At 49.7% G+C, this 20,108-nt stretch overlaps 3 protein-coding genes across 5 annotated transcripts; 1 reads left to right on the forward strand and 2 right to left on the reverse strand.

Annotated features, from left to right (window-relative positions):
* The first annotated feature begins 2,451 nt into the window (after positions 1–2,451).
* On the forward strand, positions 2,452–9,833 carry FOXO4 (forkhead box O4). 2 transcript variants are annotated; one of them, XM_043458245.1, is made up of 4 exons: positions 2,473–3,586; positions 7,019–7,723; positions 7,872–8,084; positions 8,411–9,833. In XM_043458245.1, exons 1-4 carry the CDS (start codon positions 3,122–3,124, stop codon positions 8,489–8,491), a joined length of 1,464 nt encoding a protein of 487 aa, XP_043314180.1. In that variant the 5' UTR covers positions 2,473–3,121; the 3' UTR covers positions 8,492–9,833. The 2 variants fall into 2 exon arrangements, with proteins under 2 accessions (XP_043314179.1, XP_043314180.1); XM_043458244.1 differs by having other exon boundaries at positions 2,452–3,586; positions 7,019–8,084.
* Positions 9,834–10,259: 426 nt separating this feature from the next.
* CXHXorf65 (chromosome X CXorf65 homolog) lies at positions 10,260–12,411 on the reverse strand. Of its 2 annotated transcripts, XM_043458290.1 has the most exons (6): positions 12,139–12,411; positions 11,932–12,018; positions 11,584–11,718; positions 11,185–11,253; positions 10,609–10,715; positions 10,260–10,391 (listed from the first exon to the last, which is right to left on the reverse strand). In XM_043458290.1, the coding sequence occupies exons 1-6, from the start codon at positions 12,161–12,163 to the stop codon at positions 10,290–10,292; spliced, it is 525 nt and encodes a 174-aa protein (XP_043314225.1). In that variant the 5' UTR covers positions 12,164–12,411; the 3' UTR covers positions 10,260–10,289. The 2 variants fall into 2 exon arrangements, with proteins under 2 accessions (XP_043314225.1, XP_043314224.1); XM_043458289.1 differs by having other exon boundaries at positions 10,260–10,715; positions 12,139–12,255.
* Positions 12,412–12,728: 317 nt separating this feature from the next.
* On the reverse strand, positions 12,729–16,410 carry IL2RG (interleukin 2 receptor subunit gamma). The gene is made up of 8 exons (XM_043458257.1): positions 16,237–16,410; positions 15,888–16,041; positions 15,426–15,613; positions 15,087–15,226; positions 14,535–14,697; positions 13,856–13,970; positions 13,526–13,595; positions 12,729–13,215 (listed from the first exon to the last, which is right to left on the reverse strand). The coding sequence occupies exons 1-8, from the start codon at positions 16,367–16,369 to the stop codon at positions 13,039–13,041; spliced, it is 1,140 nt and encodes a 379-aa protein (XP_043314192.1). The 5' UTR covers positions 16,370–16,410; the 3' UTR covers positions 12,729–13,038.
* Between the last annotated feature and the right edge of the window lie 3,698 nt (positions 16,411–20,108).

A 20,108-nucleotide genomic window follows, 5' to 3' on the forward strand; every position in this document is an offset into this window, starting at 1 on the left:
TATAAACAGAGTTCATAGAGGCTTGGGAGATGCAGAGTTGTTAAGTGATCTGTCAGGTTGGGTTAGTTGGGGAAAGTTTCCAAGAGCATGTAAGTTTTGAGATTTGAATTTGAAATTTAAGGTGATGGACATGAATTGGTGGAGAGGTGGACCTTTTCAAACAAATGCACAAAGGGAGACAATGCAAGATATAACTCAAGCCAGGACAAGTGCCTACCCCACCTTGCCATTTCCCTGTCTCAGCAGCTCTGCATGGTCTGCCACCACACCTGTTTCAGTTAGAAGAGAGCTCCTTGTGACCTAGTGCCCAAAAGGCTCCCCCCTCTACCAAATTCACTGTTTGTGCAGCCCTTACCAAATACCCCAGGCGTAGACAGGAAATGTCTGCAGTCATTGTGAGCAACTGTCTCCTATCTCTCTAGTCTGGATCTCAGGTGGGAATACACTGTCTTCTGTTTACCCTCCACATGACAAATGCATGTTGGAGTAAAAGAAGACGGAAATATGTAGAACCAAATGGTTATGCTACCATGAGCAGACTAATGTCACTTTGAAGGTCCAATGTGCTGTGGCCTCTGAAAAATTCTGGGTTGTATGGCTCTACAACCTTGATGGGAGGTAGGACTAGTCATCACAGTGCATGTATCAAGCCACACTGCCAATGGTGTGATGCTAGGCACTATACAGATAAGTTACATTACAGTCCCTATCCCTAGGAACTTTCTGTCTAAGGAAAAATGGGCCATGGTCAGGTGGTAAATAAATATGATACATTTATTAAAATGTTCTCAAATGTACGAGTGCAATGTCATTCGATTCCTGATCTCATTCATTCGACCAACATTTATTGAATGTCTACTATGTGGGGTCGCAGAGATACATAAAACTTGTCTCTGCCTTCAAGGAGTTCACAGTTTAGTGGAAGAGATTCCCAAAAGCAAGGAATTACAGTATAATACGGTTTATGTTGTATAACATAAGCCTGCACAAAATGCTTGGGAATGCTCCCAGAAAAGGGAGAACTAATTGTACTTGAGGGAGACCAGGAAGGCTGAATAGGAGTTTTCCAGAATAAGAGACTTGGGGAAGGGATAATGAGAAGGAAGACATCCCAGGATGAGGGAAAGGTATAAAGGGTATGTATAATATTTCCAGGAAACAGTGCAAAACTCGGACTGGTTGGAACTTAATGTGCCCAGTGAAAGAGAAAGCAGGAAAGGTAGCCTGAATCTGAAGAGCCCTGTATGCCTTGCTAAGGAGTTTGAACTTTATCACATAGGGAATAGGGAAAATCAAAGGAAGTTTTAAGCAGAGAAATGCTAAGATCACATATAAGTGATACCTCAATTCTCCTGCCTGCTAACTCTGTGACTTTGGGACACTAAATCTCTGAGCATTAGTGTCCTTGTCTGTAAAATGGGCATAACAGGGGTATCTACCTCAGAGATGATTTGAGGAGTTCCTTTAAAGGAACTAATGTACATGAAGCAATCAGCACAGCGCCTGGCACATAATAAGTGCTCCATAAATTTTAGTTGTTATTACCAGGAGTGTTTCTTAGAAAAGTTATTTTGTTGACAACAAAGAACATAAACAGCAGTTGGGAAAAACTTCATGGTAGGAGGTCGGCTTAAGGCGATACTGCAATTTAATCCACTGATAAATAAGATCTTGAACTGGGATTTGGATGTGGGAGGTTAGGGAGATGAAAAGATGAAGGGTAAGTCTAGCTTAGGAGACTGGGTACATTAGGACAACCATTAACCAAATTCAGAGATAAGAGTATCCGGAGGATAGGGATGTGGGTGCAGGAACAGATAATGAGTTCTGTTTGGAACCTGTTGAATGAAAAGTGAAGCCGCCGAGGATGGGAACCTGGAGAACATCAATATTTGAGGAGAGGCCAGAAGAATCAGTGGAGAAAACTGATTGGTCAGCAACCGCACTATCGGTGGGAACTGCGTATGCGGAGTGGAGGGCGGTGGGGGAGACACTACGATCAGCTAACCACTCGTTTATGTTCCCCAAGCCCTCTGACCAACTCCTCAACATTAAAACAATTCTATTTCCTCGTTAGTTCTTTGCTTCTTGCTTTTCGGTTTTCTGCTTCTTGCAGAGAGCGCTTTTTTTTCCCCCTTTTGCCCTCTTCTGACGGAAAGAGGGAACGGTCTAGCATCTCTCCACACGCTCATCTAGCGATCCTGAATCGCTAGGGAGGAGGGAGGAAGGGGGTGGGAGGAGGAAAATGATTTTTAACGAAAAGAAAAAGTCCGAGACCACCTCTAATAATAATAATAATTAATGTTCCCCCTCTCTATATCCTGCCACGCCGCTCTCCTGCCACCCTGATCGGGCTGACCGCGAAGTAGGACGGGAGATGTAGTCCCCATGCCAGACCAGGGTGGCACGACTAGAGAACTCGGTTTCCCAACCCGCTCTCCAGGCGCGTGCGCAGATGGCTGCCCTGGCGAGTGGTAAACAGAGACGTCAGGCGGGGGCCGCTGCTTGGAGCAAAACAAAAGGGAAACCCGGGGGGCGGGGGGTGGGGGGTTTGATAGGGGGATTGGTGCGGGAATTCGAGAGGCTGGGGCCGCGGAGACCTGGACCCGATAAAGAGGGGGGAGAGGGGAAAGGCGGGGGGAGAGGGAGTCAGGGGAGGGGCAAGTGACGCGAGGGAGCGGGGCGTGGGGGAGGGCAGTGATCCGGGTGGAGGAAATTCAGGAGGAGTGTCCGGGGGGCAGCAACTTAAAAGGGGGAGGGAACTGCGGCTAAAGAGGCGTTCTGTGATGGGAGAAAGATTTGTGAGGGGATACGGAGCCTCAGGTTTAAAAGAGCAGGAAGCTGAGAGGTTAGGAGAAAAGTGCCTTCGCTAGGCGGAGGTTACAGGTGGTGTCTCAGAAAGAGCTCCGAGGCTGCAGCCTGTAGCAGAGAAGAGACGGAGAACTGTGTGCAAGGGACAGCTTAGGAGCAAGCATCCAGGGGTGAGGGGAAGTTCGAGACTTTCTGAGGACTGGCAGGAATGTGCCCCCTGGCCCTCGTTGCTTCCCCCCTGAGGGGAGGCATCGCTAGGGACTGTGGCAGGCTCCTCTGAACGCTGAGCGGCGGAGGTCCAACTTCACGTATGGATCCAGTAAATGAGAATTCAGCCAGAGAGGCTGCCGCGATCGTAGACCTCGATCCCGACTTCGAACCCCAGAGCCGTCCCCGCTCCTGCACCTGGCCCCTTCCCCGACCAGAGCTCGCTCCCGAGCCGTCCGAGCCGTCCGAGGTGGAGCCAGGTCTGGGAGAGAAGGTACACCCGGAGGGGCGCTCGGACGGGCGCACCCAGCCGACCCTGTTGCCCTCCAGGCTCCCAGACTCGGCAGGGGGTCCCCAGCCCGGGATCCTGGGGGCTGTAACAGGTCCTCGGAAGGGAGGCTCCCGCCGGAATGCCTGGGGAAATCAGTCATATGCAGAACTCATCAGCCAGGCCATTGAAAGCGCCCCCGAGAAGCGACTGACACTGGCCCAGATCTATGAGTGGATGGTCCGCACGGTGCCCTACTTCAAGGACAAGGGTGACAGCAACAGCTCAGCAGGATGGAAGGTAACTATGATCCCCCTCAATACCTGTCTTCTCCTGGCTCCCACCGGTCTCCTTACTTCTACTCTGCCTCCCTTTTTACACCCCTACCCCAGAGATCCACCTTCCGCTGTCAATTAGACAAGCGTTTACTTAGGACATAGTATATGCTGCTAGGTGCTTGATGCTGAAGGATCACAATGAATAAGACATTGTCCTTGCCCTGGAGAAAACTGAATTCTCTGCTCACTGCTCAACACTCCCAGCACTTTGGCTTGGGCTGCCCAAAACACTTATCCCCACAGAGAAGTCTTTATCCTATGTACAGCGGGAACTGTGTGGATTCCCTGCAGGAACCTAGCCTTCCCTCCTCCCCCATCTCCCACCCCAACACCTTTTCTCCCATTCCTGTGGGATTACTTGGATTCCCTGCTTGCCTCCCAGTACCTCAGGGTAGAAGTACTGTTCTAGGATTCTGCTACCCAAGAAGATGGAATGAAGTGGCAAAAGGTAAAGAGTGATACCGCGGTGGGAAGGAAGTGGATCTGATGCACTAAGAGAAAAAAAAGGAGGGGCTGCCTCAGTTTACCCTATATAAAGCTGAGAAACTCTCCCTAGTCAGGGGCTATCTAAATTGTGGGGGGAAGTTTTCATTTGCTGTTGAGGAATATTCATGAAAAAAAAAATAGGGCTCTGACTTTAGAACACAAGGTTGGGGGTTCCCTTGGCTTCCTATGAGGAATGTACTAGATGCTCCGAAAGCTTGTCCTGAGAAATATGGGACTCACAAAGTTAGGGAGCTTCAACTCCTACTGACGCCTTGTACTCCAGTAGGTGGTGAGACCAGCGTGCAAGGAAATACGGAAGGTTGAGTGAGCAGAGGGTCTTCTTCTAGGTATAAGAGATCGAGGGATTGAGTCTGCAGTATCCCTTGGGGTTGGGCAGAAAAGAAAGCAAGACAGCTGACTGAGACCCTTGGCACTATTTCTGGGTAGACTGCCACGCCACAGTCGCAGCTCATAAAGAGCTCCCCTCCTTGGACCCAGCCTGCACAGCTGTTTTTCTTTTCCCTTAGGTTCATTTTCCAGGGTAGAAGAAATAATGGTGAGTTGTTAGTTATGCTGTGGGAGTGTAGTCCCGCCTTAGAATTGACACTTATATTGGGTTTTTTTTGTTTACAAAGTAGTTAAAATTTTTAACAAAGTAGTTAAAAATCTTCACAGCAGTTCTGAGATTCCACATGTTACATATTAGGAAACTAAGGTATAGAAAGGTTGGGAAACTTGCCAAAATCGATAGAATGAGGACTTCAACTCAGGTCTAACTATAAATCTTATGCTCTATCTGCTAATCCACGCTGCCATGGAATGATGGCAAAGCCAAATCAGGCCAAGTCTGGAGCCTGCAAGGGTCTCATCCCTCACTCCCTACCCCCAAGCCTGAGCTGGCTTCCCTGGTGATATGCCAAGGTTACCACCACCCCACCAGGGGGCGGCACTCACTTAGAACAAGAAGGCTTAATTTAGGTGGCTTGGGGAGCAACCAGCAGGTGCCCTCCTTCCAAGAGGTAAAAACGGTAGGCTTCTAGGGAACCAACCTCTCCAGGTAGGAGGCTGTAGGAGGTAGTAGTTCCAAGGGCTAAAGAAGAGGGGATGAGCGAATGGCACTCATGGGTACTGAGTATAGGGAAGAGAATGAGCCTTCTCAGTAGACGCAGAGTTAGAAGTTGGAAAAGCAGGGGGGAGTAGGGAAGGGGTAGAAATCATAGTGCCAGAAGTAACTGTGGCTCTTAGTTACTAAGAACCCAGGCTGGATGGACAAGTGTGATTCCCTGAAGGAACCCAAAACATTAATGCGGCCAGAGTAGTTGGAGTGCTGTTACTGCAGGGTCCCAGGGAGCCAAGGAGTTCTTCGCTAGAGAGCCCTGGAGCAAGAGGCCACTTAAGAATATTTTCCCAGGCAAAGGCTCTCCTTATCTAGAGCATCTGGCTGAAACACATGAAGTGATTTCTGACTGTCCATAGCCTCAGCCTCCTAGTTGCTCCAAGGCCTTCTGGGCTCTTCCCAAGTTTCTAAACACTGAAGAGCTTCATGTGGGAGGTCAAATGCCCCTTAGTTTAGAGTTCCTATGCAGAAATTCTTGAGGAGAAGTGGGGAAAAGGAGGTAAGAAAGAGAACGGAGGTTCCTGAGGGGTGGGGTGGGGTGGGGGAGGCCCTGCGGATACAAAGGATGGTGCAACTAGCCTGGAGGAGCCAGTAGAAATAAGCTGCTCTAGGGGTTCAAGAAGCTGCCAATCTCAGCTCCCTGGGCCCCTGGAAAAAAACCTTATCTCTAGCAGAATATCAGTATCGAGGGAGGAAGGAAAACCAGAGCTTCTAGTACCCAAGGCACTCAAGAGCTGACGGAGCTTCAAGGGGAGATTCACCATTCTTCACCCAAGGGCCACCTGTCAATCAGGCAACAAATATTGATTACGTACTGGGAGCTTGGCACTCTGAGGGGGCCACTGCAGGAGGGCTGCCTACCTGGACAACATGTCCTGGCATTTACAATTGATAATACAAATTACTTGAAACTATAAACAACATAATATAGATTTTGGGAAAATTTGTGTGGAATAGATGAAAAATACTGAACAAGAGATCTGGCTGCAGAAGTCAAGCAACCACTTTAAGAAAGCGAGAGGACTGAAGGTTGATCTTGACAAGTTAGTAGAATTGAGAGAGGGGAGCTCCTTCTCCGGACAAGGAGGGAGGGAGGGATGGGTCTGGTGTATTTGAGGCACAGGGAGAAGCCTGGCCTGAATGTAGTTGAGGGTGTGTGTCAAGGAATCGGGGGAAATCAGAAAAAAAAAAAAAAAGGAATCTGCAAATCCTGTAGAGTGCCAGGGCCCAAATGCCCTGTGTGGAGTGGAGCACCAGCCAGCCTGAGGTTCCAGCCCCTCAGCCTGTTCAGAGGCCTGACTCAAGACAGGGTGGGTCTGTCCTGGGCTGCTGTTGTGCCACTGTCCTGTAAACTCCACCCAAGCTTGCACTCAAGGAAAGGGGTGGAGCTGTGGAATGCTCTTTCCCACTGGAGCCTAGTTCTTGATGAACTAGGAGTGCGTCTTCCCAATGCTTACAAGCCCCAGGCAGCCCCCAGAGAATTGGGTCGGGTAGAGGGCTGTGAGCTTTTCAGGGGGGAAGGGGGTGCAGCGCCCTGTGAACAGGTTATCTCTGGTTATCTCCCCGACCTCTGTGCAGAGAGGTCTGGCCAGGAAGCTTGTCTTCAGGTGGGAATTGTGTGTGGTCTCCTCCCCTGCCACCACCTCCCACCCCTACTGTTGCCTGTTTTCCCCTCGAATTTGACTAGCTTTGCATCTCCAGGATCGCCCACTCCCGGCCACGCCCCAGTGTCCTTTTTGACTGGACTGCCGACCACTGACCTCCCTTTCTTGTTGCCTCTGCCCCCTCCAGAATTCAATCCGCCACAACCTATCCCTGCATAGCAAGTTCATCAAGGTTCACAACGAGGCTACCGGCAAGAGCTCCTGGTGGATGCTGAATCCGGAGGGAGGCAAGAGCGGCAAGGCACCCCGCCGCCGGGCAGCCTCCATGGATAGCAGCAGCAGGCTGCTCCGGGGCCGCAGCAAAACCCCCAAGAAGAAACCAGCTGTGCTGCCAGCTCCACGTGAAGGTGCCACTCCGAGGAGCCCTGCTGGCCACTTTGCCAAGTGGTCAGGCAGCCCTTGCTCTCGAAACCGAGAGGAAGCCGATGCGTGGAGCACCTTCCGTCCACGAAGCAGTTCGAATGCCAGCACTGTCAGCACCCGGCCCTCTCCCAGGGAGCCGGAGCCTGAGGTGCTGGCGGAAGAGGAAATGCCAGCCTCAGCCAGTGGCTATGCAGGGGGTGTCCCTCCCACCCTGAAAGAAGATCTGGAGCTGTTAGATGGGCTCAATCTCACATCTCCCCACTCGCTGCTGTCTCGGAGCAGCCTCTCTGGCTTCTCTTTGCAGCATCCTGGGGTTCCAGGCCCCTTACACACCTACAGCACCTCTCTCTTCAGCCCAGCAGAGGGGCCCCTGTCAGCAGGAGAAGGGTGCTTCTCAAGCTCCCAGTCTTTGGAGGCTCTGCTCACCTCTGATACGCCACCACCTCCTGCCGATGTCCTCATGACCCAGGTAGATCCCATTCTGTCCCAGGCTCCAACACTTCTGCTGCTGGGGGGGATACCTTCCTCCAGTAAGCTAGGCACGGGGGGTGGCCTGTGTCCTAAACCCCTAGAGGCTGCAGGCCCCAGCGGTCTGGTTCCCACCCTCCCGATGATAGCACCAGCACCACCTCCAGTCATGGCGGGGGCTCCGGTCCCCAAGCCCCTGGGGGCTCCTGTGCTCACACCTCCTACTGAAGCTCCAAGCCAAGACCGAATGCCTCAGGATCTTGATCTCGACATATACATGGAGAACCTGGAGTGTGACATGGATAACATCATCAATGACCTCATGGATGGGGACGAAGGACTGGACTTCAACTTTGAGCCAGGTATGGCCCACCTTAATCATGGCAGCATCTCACAACCTATTCCTGTTCCTAGGTGTCCAGCTAGTCCTGTGATCTAGCAAGGGGGAGATTGAGAACAAGGGGTAGCTGGAAGTCCCAGGGAATTAGAGGGAGGACGTCCCATTAGAGTGGCATAGTTTCCAGATGGGACCTCCAAGGCCCCTCAGCAGTGCTCACCGCTACACGGAAGCACGGGAGAGGTGGGGGAGGGGCTGTCTCTGTTTTCCTTAATGTGGTTCTTGCTGATGGAAAGTTGTCATGCCCCCAGATGAGTCTCTGACCTTGTCCTCCGTTTTTTCTGCCCACAGATCCCTGAGCCATGGTTGGAAGCTTCATTCCCTGCTTCAGAGACAGAACCAGGCGTGCCCATATCCACTCTTTACCCTTGACCCCTCCCAGGGAATTTGGGACCCTGCTTTAGAGCTAGAGTAGGGTCTGCTCACCTGGGTACTGAGAAAATTATAAAGATATAGCTGGGGGGTGGGGAGGGAGAGGGGAGGGGAAGGGGAGAGGGTTTATTCTCACTGTGCCAATTAGGGAGCCATCCTCAGCTCCCCCCCCACGCATTCCCACCCCATAGATTTTGTAGCATGGGCGGGCAATACTGTTGGAAATGTGAAGTCACCAGTGGCCTTACCCCTGCCTTTGGGAGCAGGATTTTTTGTAGAGTCTTATCTGAGCTGGTCCAGGCTGGATTGAGCCTGAGATTTTTATGCATTGGTGTGGGATTGGGGGTGTAACAGGGATCTGGAAGGGCCAAGGTATGAAGCCTGGAATGGCTGTGGCTCACCAAGCCAAATCACCCTTGGAAGACTACGGATAACAGAAAGGCTTTTTGTAAACCTTCAAAGAAATATAAACACATAATAGGGAGATGTTACACAGTGGCAAGGTGTTAGTGATGGGGAGAGTGCTTTTTTCTTTTTGGAAGGCTTTGCCGTAGTCACCTTATGCAAACACTACAGATATTATTCTTGGAAACACGGGGGAGACAGGGGAGAGAACACTAGGCCTGCAGAGAGCAGGGGGCAAGGGGAAGAGCTCCCATGAGGACCAGGTCTAGAACATGATCTGCACTGAACTAGCTTGGAGTTTCCCTGAGGAAAAGCTCAGCCAGGTGCCTTCATCCTGTCACCTTGTGCCTGGGAGTGTGTGGTGTTGGGGTGCAGCCACACTCTCTCATGACCCCCTGTGGGTTACTGCTATGGTGGGAGAGTGCAGTTGAGGGCCTGGAATGAGTCTGTGGCCTGGGAAGGGGGTGGGAGGGGGGAGAAGAGAAGGAGGGAAGGATTTAGGGTGGTAAAGTTAGGCACAGAGACCTCCCTGTTCCAGGCCCCAGACAGCTGTCCCTGCCCTTCTTCCCCTTGCCTGACTGCAGGGGTTATGGGGAAGTGTGTGTGGTGGCAGGCAGGGGGAGGGGTGGAACAGGGATAGGGGAGCTGGGGAGCTTGGCTGAGGGTCTGGGAAATGAGCAGGGATGGAGGAGAATGTAGATCAGGTTTACTAGCACCTGCTAGGGAAGGCCATCTGGGGCTCATTCTCCACCCTAGCCCCCAAAGCAGTCCCTCCCCCAGTCCTCTTTGCATTGTCCCCTCCCCCGCCCCTGCTGTGGGTTCCCATCATTTCCTGTGTCAGCGCCTGGCCTACCCAGATTGTTTCGTGTGCTAGATTGGAGTGGGGAAGTGTGTCAAATCAATAAATGAATTAATTCAATAAATGCCTATAACCAGCTCTGGTTTCTGCTGCCTCTCTGTTCCCCTGTGGATAAGGAAGGAGCGGGGATGGGGACTGCCCAGAGGCAGACTGGTGGGGGGCAGGGGAATTTCAGCCGGGGACTTTGTGGAGTATGGTGGGGGAGGGAAGATGCCCATCCCATCACCTAACCCCAGCAGGAGTAGGCGGGCTGTGATAGGCCTCCCAAGGGGAGGTCGTCTGGTTGGAAAAGACCCCACCCCCTACTCTGTCCCTCAAAGGCTTATTGTACTACACTTTGCTGCCTTTCCTCACCCCCCACCCATGTGCTTGCCCCTGCCCTCTCCTGGTCCTACGGATCCTGAGAGCCTCCACAATGCCTGGGGCAGATTTAAGCCTTGGTGTCGATATTGGGAGAAGTCTTTCTTGAAAAAAGGAACCTCACATTAAATGCCAGTGATTTCATTGCAGCTCTCACTTGGTCACTTTATTTTGTTAGCGATGTTTATCTCGCCTACTGACAAAATCCGCTCTGGTCTTCAAGACCGGAGCCCTACGAGTGGGCCCCTCTTCATCTGATCGTCCTGATGATTTGGACTGGAAAAGGAAAGGGTCAGTAAGTACAAAGGCCCCTGCAGAGAAGTTTTCTACAAACTAGGGCCAAAGGCAGGACCAAAGAGGTGAGAGGCAGGTCTTGGTCACGAATGTTGGATTTGGAAAGGAAATTCATCCCAGAGAGCCGGGGCAGAGAAGATTTCAGTAGACAGGTGGGGAAAGGAGGCTGCTGGGGCAGACCATGTTCGGTAAGGCTTACTGGGAGGTTCACGGAGGATTCAACTGCAACGACTTTCTTGGCTTCTTGGATTCTAAGCATTTTCACTCGACTTCTCTCCAGGAGGTCACATTGTGTACGCAAGGCATCTAGGAACCAGGGAAAGTCACCCCCCACACACACACACCTCTGAGGACTAGAGAGCTTCCCTACCCATCCTGGCCCTTCCATTATTCACATGATCACTTGGAGTAACCGGGCCTAAAGCTAGGCTGAGGAGTAACCTGAAGGTGCCTAAGCTTTACTCTTTTCAGTGGGAATTGGGACACCAAGAATCCAAAAGCAGAAGATGAAGGGAAAGATGGGAATGAGGTGGTGGGGATAGGGAGATGTACTGAGAAGATGGCTGAGAAATGGCGAGGACGGGTGAGTGAGACATGCACACTCCACCTGGTTTGAGCCAAGCACCACTCCTGAAGTGGACCTAGACTCTAGACCCCTTTACCTAGGATCTTGTGATCCTATCTGACAGACTACACCAGCCCCAGCCTATATTCTCAATTACCCAGCTGAGTCCAATACCCTTCACATTCCTCCTTCCTCCATCATGCTGCTTACCAACAAGCTCGGGTTCTGGGTTCTTCAGGAGGGGCACAAATGCTTTGTAGGCATTCTCAAGTCTAGTTCCTGTGAATACAGTAGTGCAATACCCCTAGCCCCATCACCCAGCCTCTCCCTTCCAAAGCCCAAAATTTCAGGACCCTAATACTCAATACTACCTTGGGCTGGTGTAACTTATTTCCTCCCCTCAGGTCCATCCCTCAGCCAGGTCGGGGTAGGGGTTGGAGGCACAGAATATGCTAACTTAACCACTGTCACAGAGGCAATGCTCTTTCTTAGGCTCGACTAGAGACAGTCAATTTGGATCTGGCTGAGGCGGCCCTATTTGAAGGATTGGATTCACGGTCCAGCTTTGGGGCCTTGCTCTATCCCTGGGGAATGCTCCCAAGTCTCTACCTGGTGCCCCACGCTCCACCTTACAAACGTAGTAGGTGTTTCGAGCTGTAAGGAATTTGTTGGCATAGTCTCCAGGAGTCTTCATCAGAAAAAACAACTTCATTGTCCCCGTTTCATCACATAAATCGATGGTGTCTGGAGGGAGGCCACAGGGTAATCAAGGCAGGTAAGGAAGGGGAGCGGGAGTGAAAGGGGCCAGTGATCCTATCCAGAACAGGTTGAAGAAGCTTCGGGGATTCAAGGAGCTCTCTTCTTGCCAGCAGGAGAACTCGGGGGCTTGAAGTAGTAGGCTCGATGACCGTACTACTTCAGACCCTTGGCCACGAGTCCCCTCCCCACACTCCTCACCTGTTTTAGGCAACCCCACTTTACGGCGGGCATAATGCAGCAGCAGAAGGACAGAACAGTTAATATTGGCCAGAAACTGCTGATTATCTGAGAAAAGACAGGATGGGGCATGTGGCCCTTCCCCAGTTATTCCATCCCTGTGCCCTCCACTGCGCCTCCAACACCCCCAACCTTACACATAGACTCCAGCTCTGTGATACCCCTCACCTCCATGTTTGATAAAGATGAACATGCTCTCAAGATCTTCTCACTCTTCAAAGAGAGTCTTGATACATCATGGCAGAAGGAGGGTGTCCTAGAGGCCTTGGGGAGCCAAGTGGGCCCAAAAGATCAGGGGGCTGGAGAGGCAGATGGATTACATTGACTGAGGAGGCCCAGACTGGGCAGACAGGAGAGAGCTATGGGCAGTTGTGGATAACCAACATCCCTATGGGTGGGGCCTGAAGCTGAGGGATTATGAGGTCAGAAGTGCTATGTGTGGCAGCGGGGGGAGGAAGGCTAAGAGGAGAAGAACCTGGGCGGGGTCTATAAAAATGTGTTGAAAATGGGGGCAATGACAATAACCAAAGAAAATCAGGGCAGCATGGTAAATCTTACTCTAAACTTGCCCCCAGAAAGAGTGTAGGACACCTAGAATGAAGTCTGTTTCTGGAGCAGCACTCTTTCCTAGGGAATTTGTAGAGCCATTGCCACTGTGGCAGGAGCCCATGGCTCCTGTTTCATGCCCTCAGTACTGTGCCTCCCACCCTCATTGTATCCCACATTTCCCTTGCTCCCCACCCCAACAATAGACATCCTTGATGATTATCAACAGAAATTTTATTTCTCATTAGTTTCTGGAACAATTGAAGAGTAGATGGCAAGGGGGAGGGAGGGACAGCAGAAGCAATACTGTGAGGAGGAAGGGCTGGACTGGGGGAGATGAGAAACATGGATGGGGCCAAGGGGCAATTCTCAAGTAGGAGATATTAACGAGGGGGCAGTGATAGGGGTAATAAAATTCAAAATCAGCCACAGGCGGCGAGGTGAGCATTGGACCCAGGTTGGTTGGACAAGGGCAAGTTAGCACAGTTTAGGGCTCCAGGACCCTGGATTCTTGTCAGGGCCTCAGGGCTCAGGTTTCAGGGTGTAACATGGAGGAGCCCAGTAGGGGCTGTGCTGGCTGCAGGGGGAACCCCCAGGCCCTTCCCCTCCTTTGGGGGGAATCTCACTGACGTGGCAGAGCCGTTCACTGTAGTCTGGCTGCAGACTCTCCGCCAATCCCTTAGATACACCACTCCAGGCCTAAAGACAAATATCTCCAGGTCAGGGGCCTGTGCCAAGGGAACTCTCCTAATCTGCAACCACTGTGATTACAGAAGGGACACACACACTCCTGGCGCCCCAATACCACTGTTTCCATCTGCCTCAACCAATCTAGGATCAGTTCTTCTGGGTGCCTCTCTGTGTCTAGCCCATCCCCCAAATGGTCAGCCACATCCTGACTGTTAGTGCAGGCCCCTCTCCCCTCCCCTCCTTCCCCCATGCTCTGTCTAGCTGGCAGGCAGTTGGTGGCAGTTGACACATTGAAGTCTGCGTATGACAGTGTTCTCACCGAGAAGTTTCCATGGTATTCAGTAACCAGATCCTCTAGGTTCTTGAGGGTAGGAATTCGGGGCATTGTCCTGAGCAGGGAGAAAGAGGGAATAGGAGCACATCAGTCACGCTCTTTTATTATCCTTCTCCCCCTTCTCCCACATGGAATGAAATGATTCTGTGTTGCCTGTGCCTGCATCTTCTTTTCATCCTCATGCCCTCTTGGGTGATCCTCTTGGGTGATTCCTTACTGTCCCGCCCTCTACTTCTGGAGACCCTGTAATAACCCTCCTCTACTATTCCCAGCACCCCCTCCCCACCTCATTTTCCTGGGATTCAGAATTCTCACCGTTCCAGCCAGCAGTACACACAGATGAGGCTCACAATCAATCCCATGGAGCCAAGAGGGATCAGCACAGCTTCCAATGCAAACAACGAAGGATTTTCTGGATTCTCAAGATTCTCTGTCAGAAAGAGGAAAGAAAAAGAGACCTAACATTTGTAGTACCCCTACTATGTGCCAACATTTAGAGTGCTAACTTGGTGCCAGACACTGTGCTAAACACTATCTGTGTATTCAATCTTCACAACTCCTGAGGGGCCAGGGAGCAATCATTATGTTCATTTTACAAACAAAGAAACAGAATCAAAGAGGTGAGTGATGTGCCTAAGGTCAAAGAGGTAGGAAGTGGCAGAGGCAGGTTTAAACCTTAGATTTGCCTGGTTCCAAAAGGCATCTTGACCACACAGGCTTTCTGGGAACACCGCAGGGAAATCTTACACATTCTGTATCCCCTTTGAATACCCCCTCAGCCTCCTTCTCAACCCACTCCCCCTACTCTAACAACACACTGATCCACACTACACAGAAAAATCCTGCTTCCTGGGAGTTGGAGTTGAACAGTGAGGGGAGATGGGCCACCAAGTTTGGGGTCCTAGTGGTAGGGAGGCAAGGCAAAAGACAATGGTGCTAGAAAGGTTGGGGTACTCGGCTCATGGGTCAGGGTGATGCGTTAGGTCCATTTTACCTTTTGAAGTATTGCTGCCCCAGTGAATTGGGTAGCTCCAGTCACTCCAATGCTGAGCACTTCCGCAAAGTGGGTTATAACGGCTCCGAACACGGAACGTGTAGAGCTTCTGTGCATCCACACTAGGCAGAGAGAAGCTATGTCTGTGGTCCACGGATTGTTCCTTGAGGAGAAAGAGAGTGAGGGAAAGATGGGTGTCTATAGAAGAAGGGAGAATGAAAACTGCTGCCCCCACTCCCATCTCACGTCATCTTCTGGTTCTTCTCAGTTTCTCCCTCCTCTCTTGACTATTAAAGTCACACTGCTACCTTCACTAACCAGAATTGAATGCTTTTGTTTACTTGCCTTTCTGGTATTGGGAAGAGTATGAGTAGGGAAACCTTAAGGAAAACTCAAAGATGAGGAGAAAGAAAGGAGTCAGAGGAGCAGGGTGGAAGGTGGGCAGGGGAACTGAGAGGCAGACAGCAGGAGCTGGGGACCAGCATTCCTACTGGCTGATTGAATCCTTTATCCCTACTTGCTCGGCCTGGGCTGCTATCCCCACTCACTCACCGTCCAGCTTTGGTCCCGGTCACTCCGGTACTGCACCAGGTGCTCCAAACAGTGGTCCAAGTATCTGTTGCTCCAGCTCAGTTCTAGCTGGAATTCACTCAGGTTGCGAAGTGTCAGGTTCTCTGGAGCCCAGGGGATCACTGGAGATATGTGTGCGTGTGTGGTCATTCCCCTGGCCTAGATAAGTCAGGATCCTGAAGGTAGTGCCCCCGAGCCCTCCTCCCTTCCCCATTCTATCCCTCACCTCCTCTTTTCTGCCACGTACACTCATGGTGAAAGAACACCACTTTAAATACTCCAATACCCCACAATATCCTTTGACCTTCCTTTCCAACTTACCCAGATCCTGCAGTTTTAGCATCTGTTTGGGCTGCTTCCTGTGTTCCCGTGGGTCCTGGAGCTGGACAACAAATGTTTCATAGAGACGGATCTCCTTTTTTCCAAACCAACAGCCAGAAGTGATTCCTTCAGAGAATAGATAGTGGCCACACTCCTGGAGTTTATCATCACCATTAAAGTTCCTGTACCTAGAGAAAATTTTCAAGAGAGAATAACAATGAAGTAAACTTGGGTACTCCAGATTACCACAGCCCAGCCTCGGCTCCTCTAAACTGATTTTTTTTTTTCTTCTCTAAACTGATTTATGACTTACCTCACGAGAAAATAGTGGAGAGCTTAGGGTGCTGGCTACTCTCTTTCTTGGTCCCCATACAGTCTTTTCACATCTAGTCTTTCACATCACCTCCTCCTCCCGCCACCCACCCCCTCCCCGCCCGGCTACCTCCTCTCCCTTTCTCATACCCATAATGCAGAGTCAGGTTGTTGGGCTGGGGCTCAGAGCTGCTGTTCCAAGTGCAATTCATATACTCCACATTGAACACAAAACACTGAACCTCTGGGAGGGGCAGAGTGGAAACATCGAGGGTCCCAGCGGGTGTCGAAGTCAGGAAGGAGTCTAGGTTGGAGAGAAAATGAAGTGGGGGAGGGGAAGAAAAGACAAGATGGTCAGAAGCAGAAGCAGAGCGAGGCAAGGAACCCTTCCCTTGCCCTCCCTACAGTACTCTTAAATTCTGCCCGCATCCTTCTAATGCCCGGTGGCAGGTTTCAGGATTCTGTGCGACCCCTTCCCACAGCTTCCCTTCTCACCAACCTCCTCCAGTCCCAGGTTTCCCACCAATGTCTTCATTCCCACTGGGCGTGAGGAACTTTGGGTTCAGCCCCACCCCCAGCAGAGGCAGCTGGAGAAATAAGAGGGATCTGAGTGGCAACGGTGGCTTCAACATGGCGCTTACTCTTCGTTCCCTGGGTGTTGACTGTGTCAGGAACCTGGGCCCCTTACCCACTACCCCTCCCCACCCACACATTTCCTTCTGTCATAACTTCCGGTGGAAAGAACCTTAGAAACCAGGGCTTTACGGAGGGTGTGGTGAATGTCTGCTATGACACAGGCTAAATCCTCCAGGAGATTAGGTGTTAATCTAATCTGTAGGTATAACACCACCACTGTAATGTGGTGTTAAGTAGAGACTAAAGCTGGGTATCCAATATTGTCGCAGACTCAAGAATCCTCAGACTACCTAGATCCTGGGAAGGATCTGTTCACTACCACCACCATTCCCAATCACCTTCTCATCTAAATTGTTTCATCCCATAGAGTGGAGGGTCTGAACCTCCCCTCATCTGATGCTAAGCTTCTTCCTTGACTCAGTTACCCTGAAACTGCTATCAAAGCTCTACTGTCTTGGGCTGGACAGAAAATGCAGTCTTGGCTCCCATGAGCACATCTATAGCTATCTTCCCTCCGACCTAATTCAAATCAGAATATCCATCCTTAGCTGTTTCCAGAGCTGGATCCCTGTGGAGACTGGCAAGGAGGTCTGACTTACAAGAAGATTTCAGAAATGAAGGAACAACAATGCTAGCTTCAAACTCCTCATCTTGCCCTGAATCTACTTCTCTTCCTGTGTCTGTATCTCATTTAATGGTATCATCACCCTTTCAGTCACCCAAATTTGAAACCTCAAAGTCATCATCAGTTTCTCCACCTCCCTCATCCTGAGAATCCAATCAGCTCTCCTGTCCTGTGTCTCCCAGCCATGTCCTTTCTGTGGCCACAGCCACTGTGCTAAATCAGCCTTTTATTCCCTCTAGTCACCATCAGTACTAGAACCCACGAACTGGCCTCCCTTTCTGAAGGCGCCCTGATCTCAAATCCATTCTTCATTCTGTTGCCAGATGTACCTTCCCCCAAACACAGATCTGACTGGAGACTCTATTTACATAAATTGATTATTTAGTAAACATTTATTGAGGCTTTCATATGTGCCAGGCACTGTGCTTATTTTCTAACCCATGTTAATTTTCCGTGGGTTAAAATTCCTAAGGGTTAGCTCAAATGTTACCTTCTCCAATATGTCTTCATCTCTCCAACCAGAATTAGTCTTCCCATTGATTCAACAGCATTTTGTTATTGTTACTTTTACTTGTTATTTGCTAGTTTTATTATTTTTTATTTATTGTTGACTGAGATCAAATCAGTCAATTCTAAAGGAAATCAGTCAGAGTATTCATCAGAAAGACTTATGCTGAAGCTGAAACTCCAATACTTTGGCCACCTGATCTGAAGAAGTGACTCATTGGAAAAGACCCTGATGCTGGGAAAGATTGAAGGCAGGAGAAGGGGATGACAGGGGATGACAGAGGATGAGATGGTTGGATCCATCACCGACTCAATGGACATGAGTTTGAACAAGCTTTGGGAGTTGGTGATGGACAGGGAAGCCTGGTGTGCTGCAGTCCATAGGGTTGCAAAGAGTTGGATATCACTGAGTGACTGAACTAAACTGATTTATTATCATCTGTTACTTTTATTACAACACTCTATCTTTTCTCTAAAAGGCAATACCATTATAGAAAGAATGTGAAGAGTCAAGAAAAGTACGATATCATTTATATGTGAAATCTAAAACAATACAATAGAAAATTCCCTGGCAGTCCACTGGTTAGGGCTCCGGACTTCCTCTGCAGGGGGCACAGGTTTGATCCCTGGTCTGGTTGGGGAACTAAGATCCTGCAAGCTGCTTGGTATGGTCAAAAAAGAAAGAAAGAAAAAATACAACCAATTAGTGAATGTAACAAAAAAGAAGCAGATTCATAGATACAGAGAACAAACTAGGGGTTACCAGTTGGGAGAGGGAAAGAAGAAAGAAAGAAAGAAAGAAAGTGAAGTCGCTCAGTTGTGTACTGACTCTTTGCGACCCCATGGGCTGTAGCCTACCAGGTTCCTCTGTCCATGGGATTTTACAGGCAAGAATAGTGGAGTGGGTTGTCATTTCCTTCGCCAGGAGATCTTCCCAACCCAGGGACTGAACCCAGGTCTCCCACATTGTAGGCAGGCGCTTTACCACCTGAACCACCAGGGAAGTCCCGGGAGAGGGAAAGGAGAAGGGAAATATAGGGTAAGGGAGTAAGAGACACAAATTTATGTATAAAATGAGCTACAAGGATATATTGTACAATATGGGGAATATAGCCAATATTTTATAATAACTGTAAACTTTAAAATTGTCAATTGCTATATTGTACATCTGTAACTTATATAATATTGTACATCAAATGCAGGTCAACTTTAAAAAGCAGGAAAAAAAAACAAAAAAAAAATTAAAAGCAGGAAAAAAAGAATAGCAACAAGATGATACAATACTTAAAAAAAGAGAGCTAGAGAGAGAGTTGAGAAAAAAAAATCCTAGTCTCAACTGTTACATAGTAGCCATATAATACAGGGCAAGTGAACTTCCATTCTGAAAATCAGCTTCCTCAACCACAAAATGGATACAATAATATCCCTAACTCAGTTTGTTGTTTTTTTTTTTTTTTTTTTTTTTGGGCGGGCGGGCCAGGTGGGGGCGGGCGGATTAGAGACAATGTCTGAAAAACATCTGACACTTAATAGGTGCCTCTCTCAATAGAGCAAGGATTCTTAACCTAGAGTTCATGGACCCTTAGAGGATATGTGAATAAAATTCAGGAGAGGGCCTAAGAATCTTCCTACAGAGTCAGACACGACTGAGCGATTGAAATTTCAGTTCAGTTGCTCAGTCGTGTCTGACTCCGCGGCTCCATGAACCGCAGCATGCCAGGCCTCCCTGTCCATCACCAACTCCCGGAGTTTACCCAAACTCATGTCCATTGTGTCAGTGATGCCATCCAACTATCTCATCCTCTGTTGTCCCCTTCTCCTCCTGCCCTCAATCTTTCCCAGCATCAGGGTCTTTTCAAATGAGTCAGTTCTTCGCATCAGGTGGCCAAAGTATTGGAGTTTCAGCTTCAACATTAGTCCTTCCAAGGAACACCCAGGACTGATCTCCTTTAGGATGGACTGGTTGGATCTCCTTGCAGTCCAAGGGACTCTCAAGAATCTTCTCCAGGCGAGGGTGGGTTGATCTGAGAGAACAGCATCGAAACATGTATATTATCAAGTGTGAAACAGATCACCAGTCCAGGTTGGATGCATGAGACAAGTGCTCGGGGCTGGTGCACTGGGATGACCCAGAGGGATGGAACGGGGAGGGAGGTGGGAGGGGGGTTCAGGATGGGGAACACATGTAAATCCATGGCTGATTCATGTCAATTTAAGGCAAAAACCACTACAATATTGTAAAGTAATTAAAAAAAAAAAATCGTCTCCAACACCATAGTCCAAAAGCATCAATTCTTCAGTGCTCAGCTTTCTTTATAGACCAACTCTCACATCTATACATGACCACTGGAAAAACCATAGCTTGGACTAGACGGACCTTTGCTGACAAAGTTACGTCTCTGCTTTTTAATATGCTGTCTAGGTTGGTCATAACTTTCTTTCCAAGGAGTAAGCGTCTTTTAATTTCATGGCTGCAATCACCATCTGCAGTGATTTTGGAGCCTCCAAAAATAAAGTCAGCCACTGCTTCCACTGTTTCCCCATCTATTTGCCATGAAGTGATGGGACCAGCTGCCATGATCTTAGTTTTCTGAATGTTGAGC

Source organism: Cervus canadensis, chromosome X (genome assembly GCF_019320065.1).
Source record: "Cervus canadensis isolate Bull #8, Minnesota chromosome X, ASM1932006v1, whole genome shotgun sequence".
Taxonomy (NCBI): Eukaryota; Metazoa; Chordata; class Mammalia; order Artiodactyla; family Cervidae; genus Cervus; species Cervus canadensis.

Excerpts from the sequence above, each read along its gene's own strand:
- FOXO4 (XM_043458244.1), top strand. The coding sequence starts at position 3,122 with ATGGATCCAGTAAATGAGAATTCAGCCAGAGAGGCTGCCGCGATCGTA. Across the intron at positions 3,587-7,018 it reads ACAGCTCAGCAGGATGGAAG|AATTCAATCCGCCACAACCT; the intron begins GTAACTATGATC and ends TGCCCCCTCCAG.
- CXHXorf65 (XM_043458289.1), bottom strand. The coding sequence starts at position 12,163 with ATGTTCATCTTTATCAAACATGGAG. Across the intron at positions 11,254-11,583 it reads GGTGGAGCGTGGGGCACCAG|GAACTAGACTTGAGAATGCC; the intron begins GTAGAGACTTGG and ends CTGTATTCACAG. Across the intron at positions 10,716-11,184 it reads CCCAGAACCCGAGCTTGTTG|ATGCCTTGCGTACACAATGT; the intron begins GTAAGCAGCATG and ends CCTGGTTCCTAG.
- IL2RG (XM_043458257.1), bottom strand. The coding sequence starts at position 16,369 with ATGTTGAAGCCACCGTTGCCACTCAGATCCCTCTTATTTCTCCAGCTG. Across the intron at positions 15,614-15,887 it reads AACCTGACTCTGCATTATGG|GTACAGGAACTTTAATGGTG; the intron begins GTATGAGAAAGG and ends AATTTTCTCTAG. Across the intron at positions 15,227-15,425 it reads GCTAAAACTGCAGGATCTGG|TGATCCCCTGGGCTCCAGAG; the intron begins GTAAGTTGGAAA and ends ACATATCTCCAG.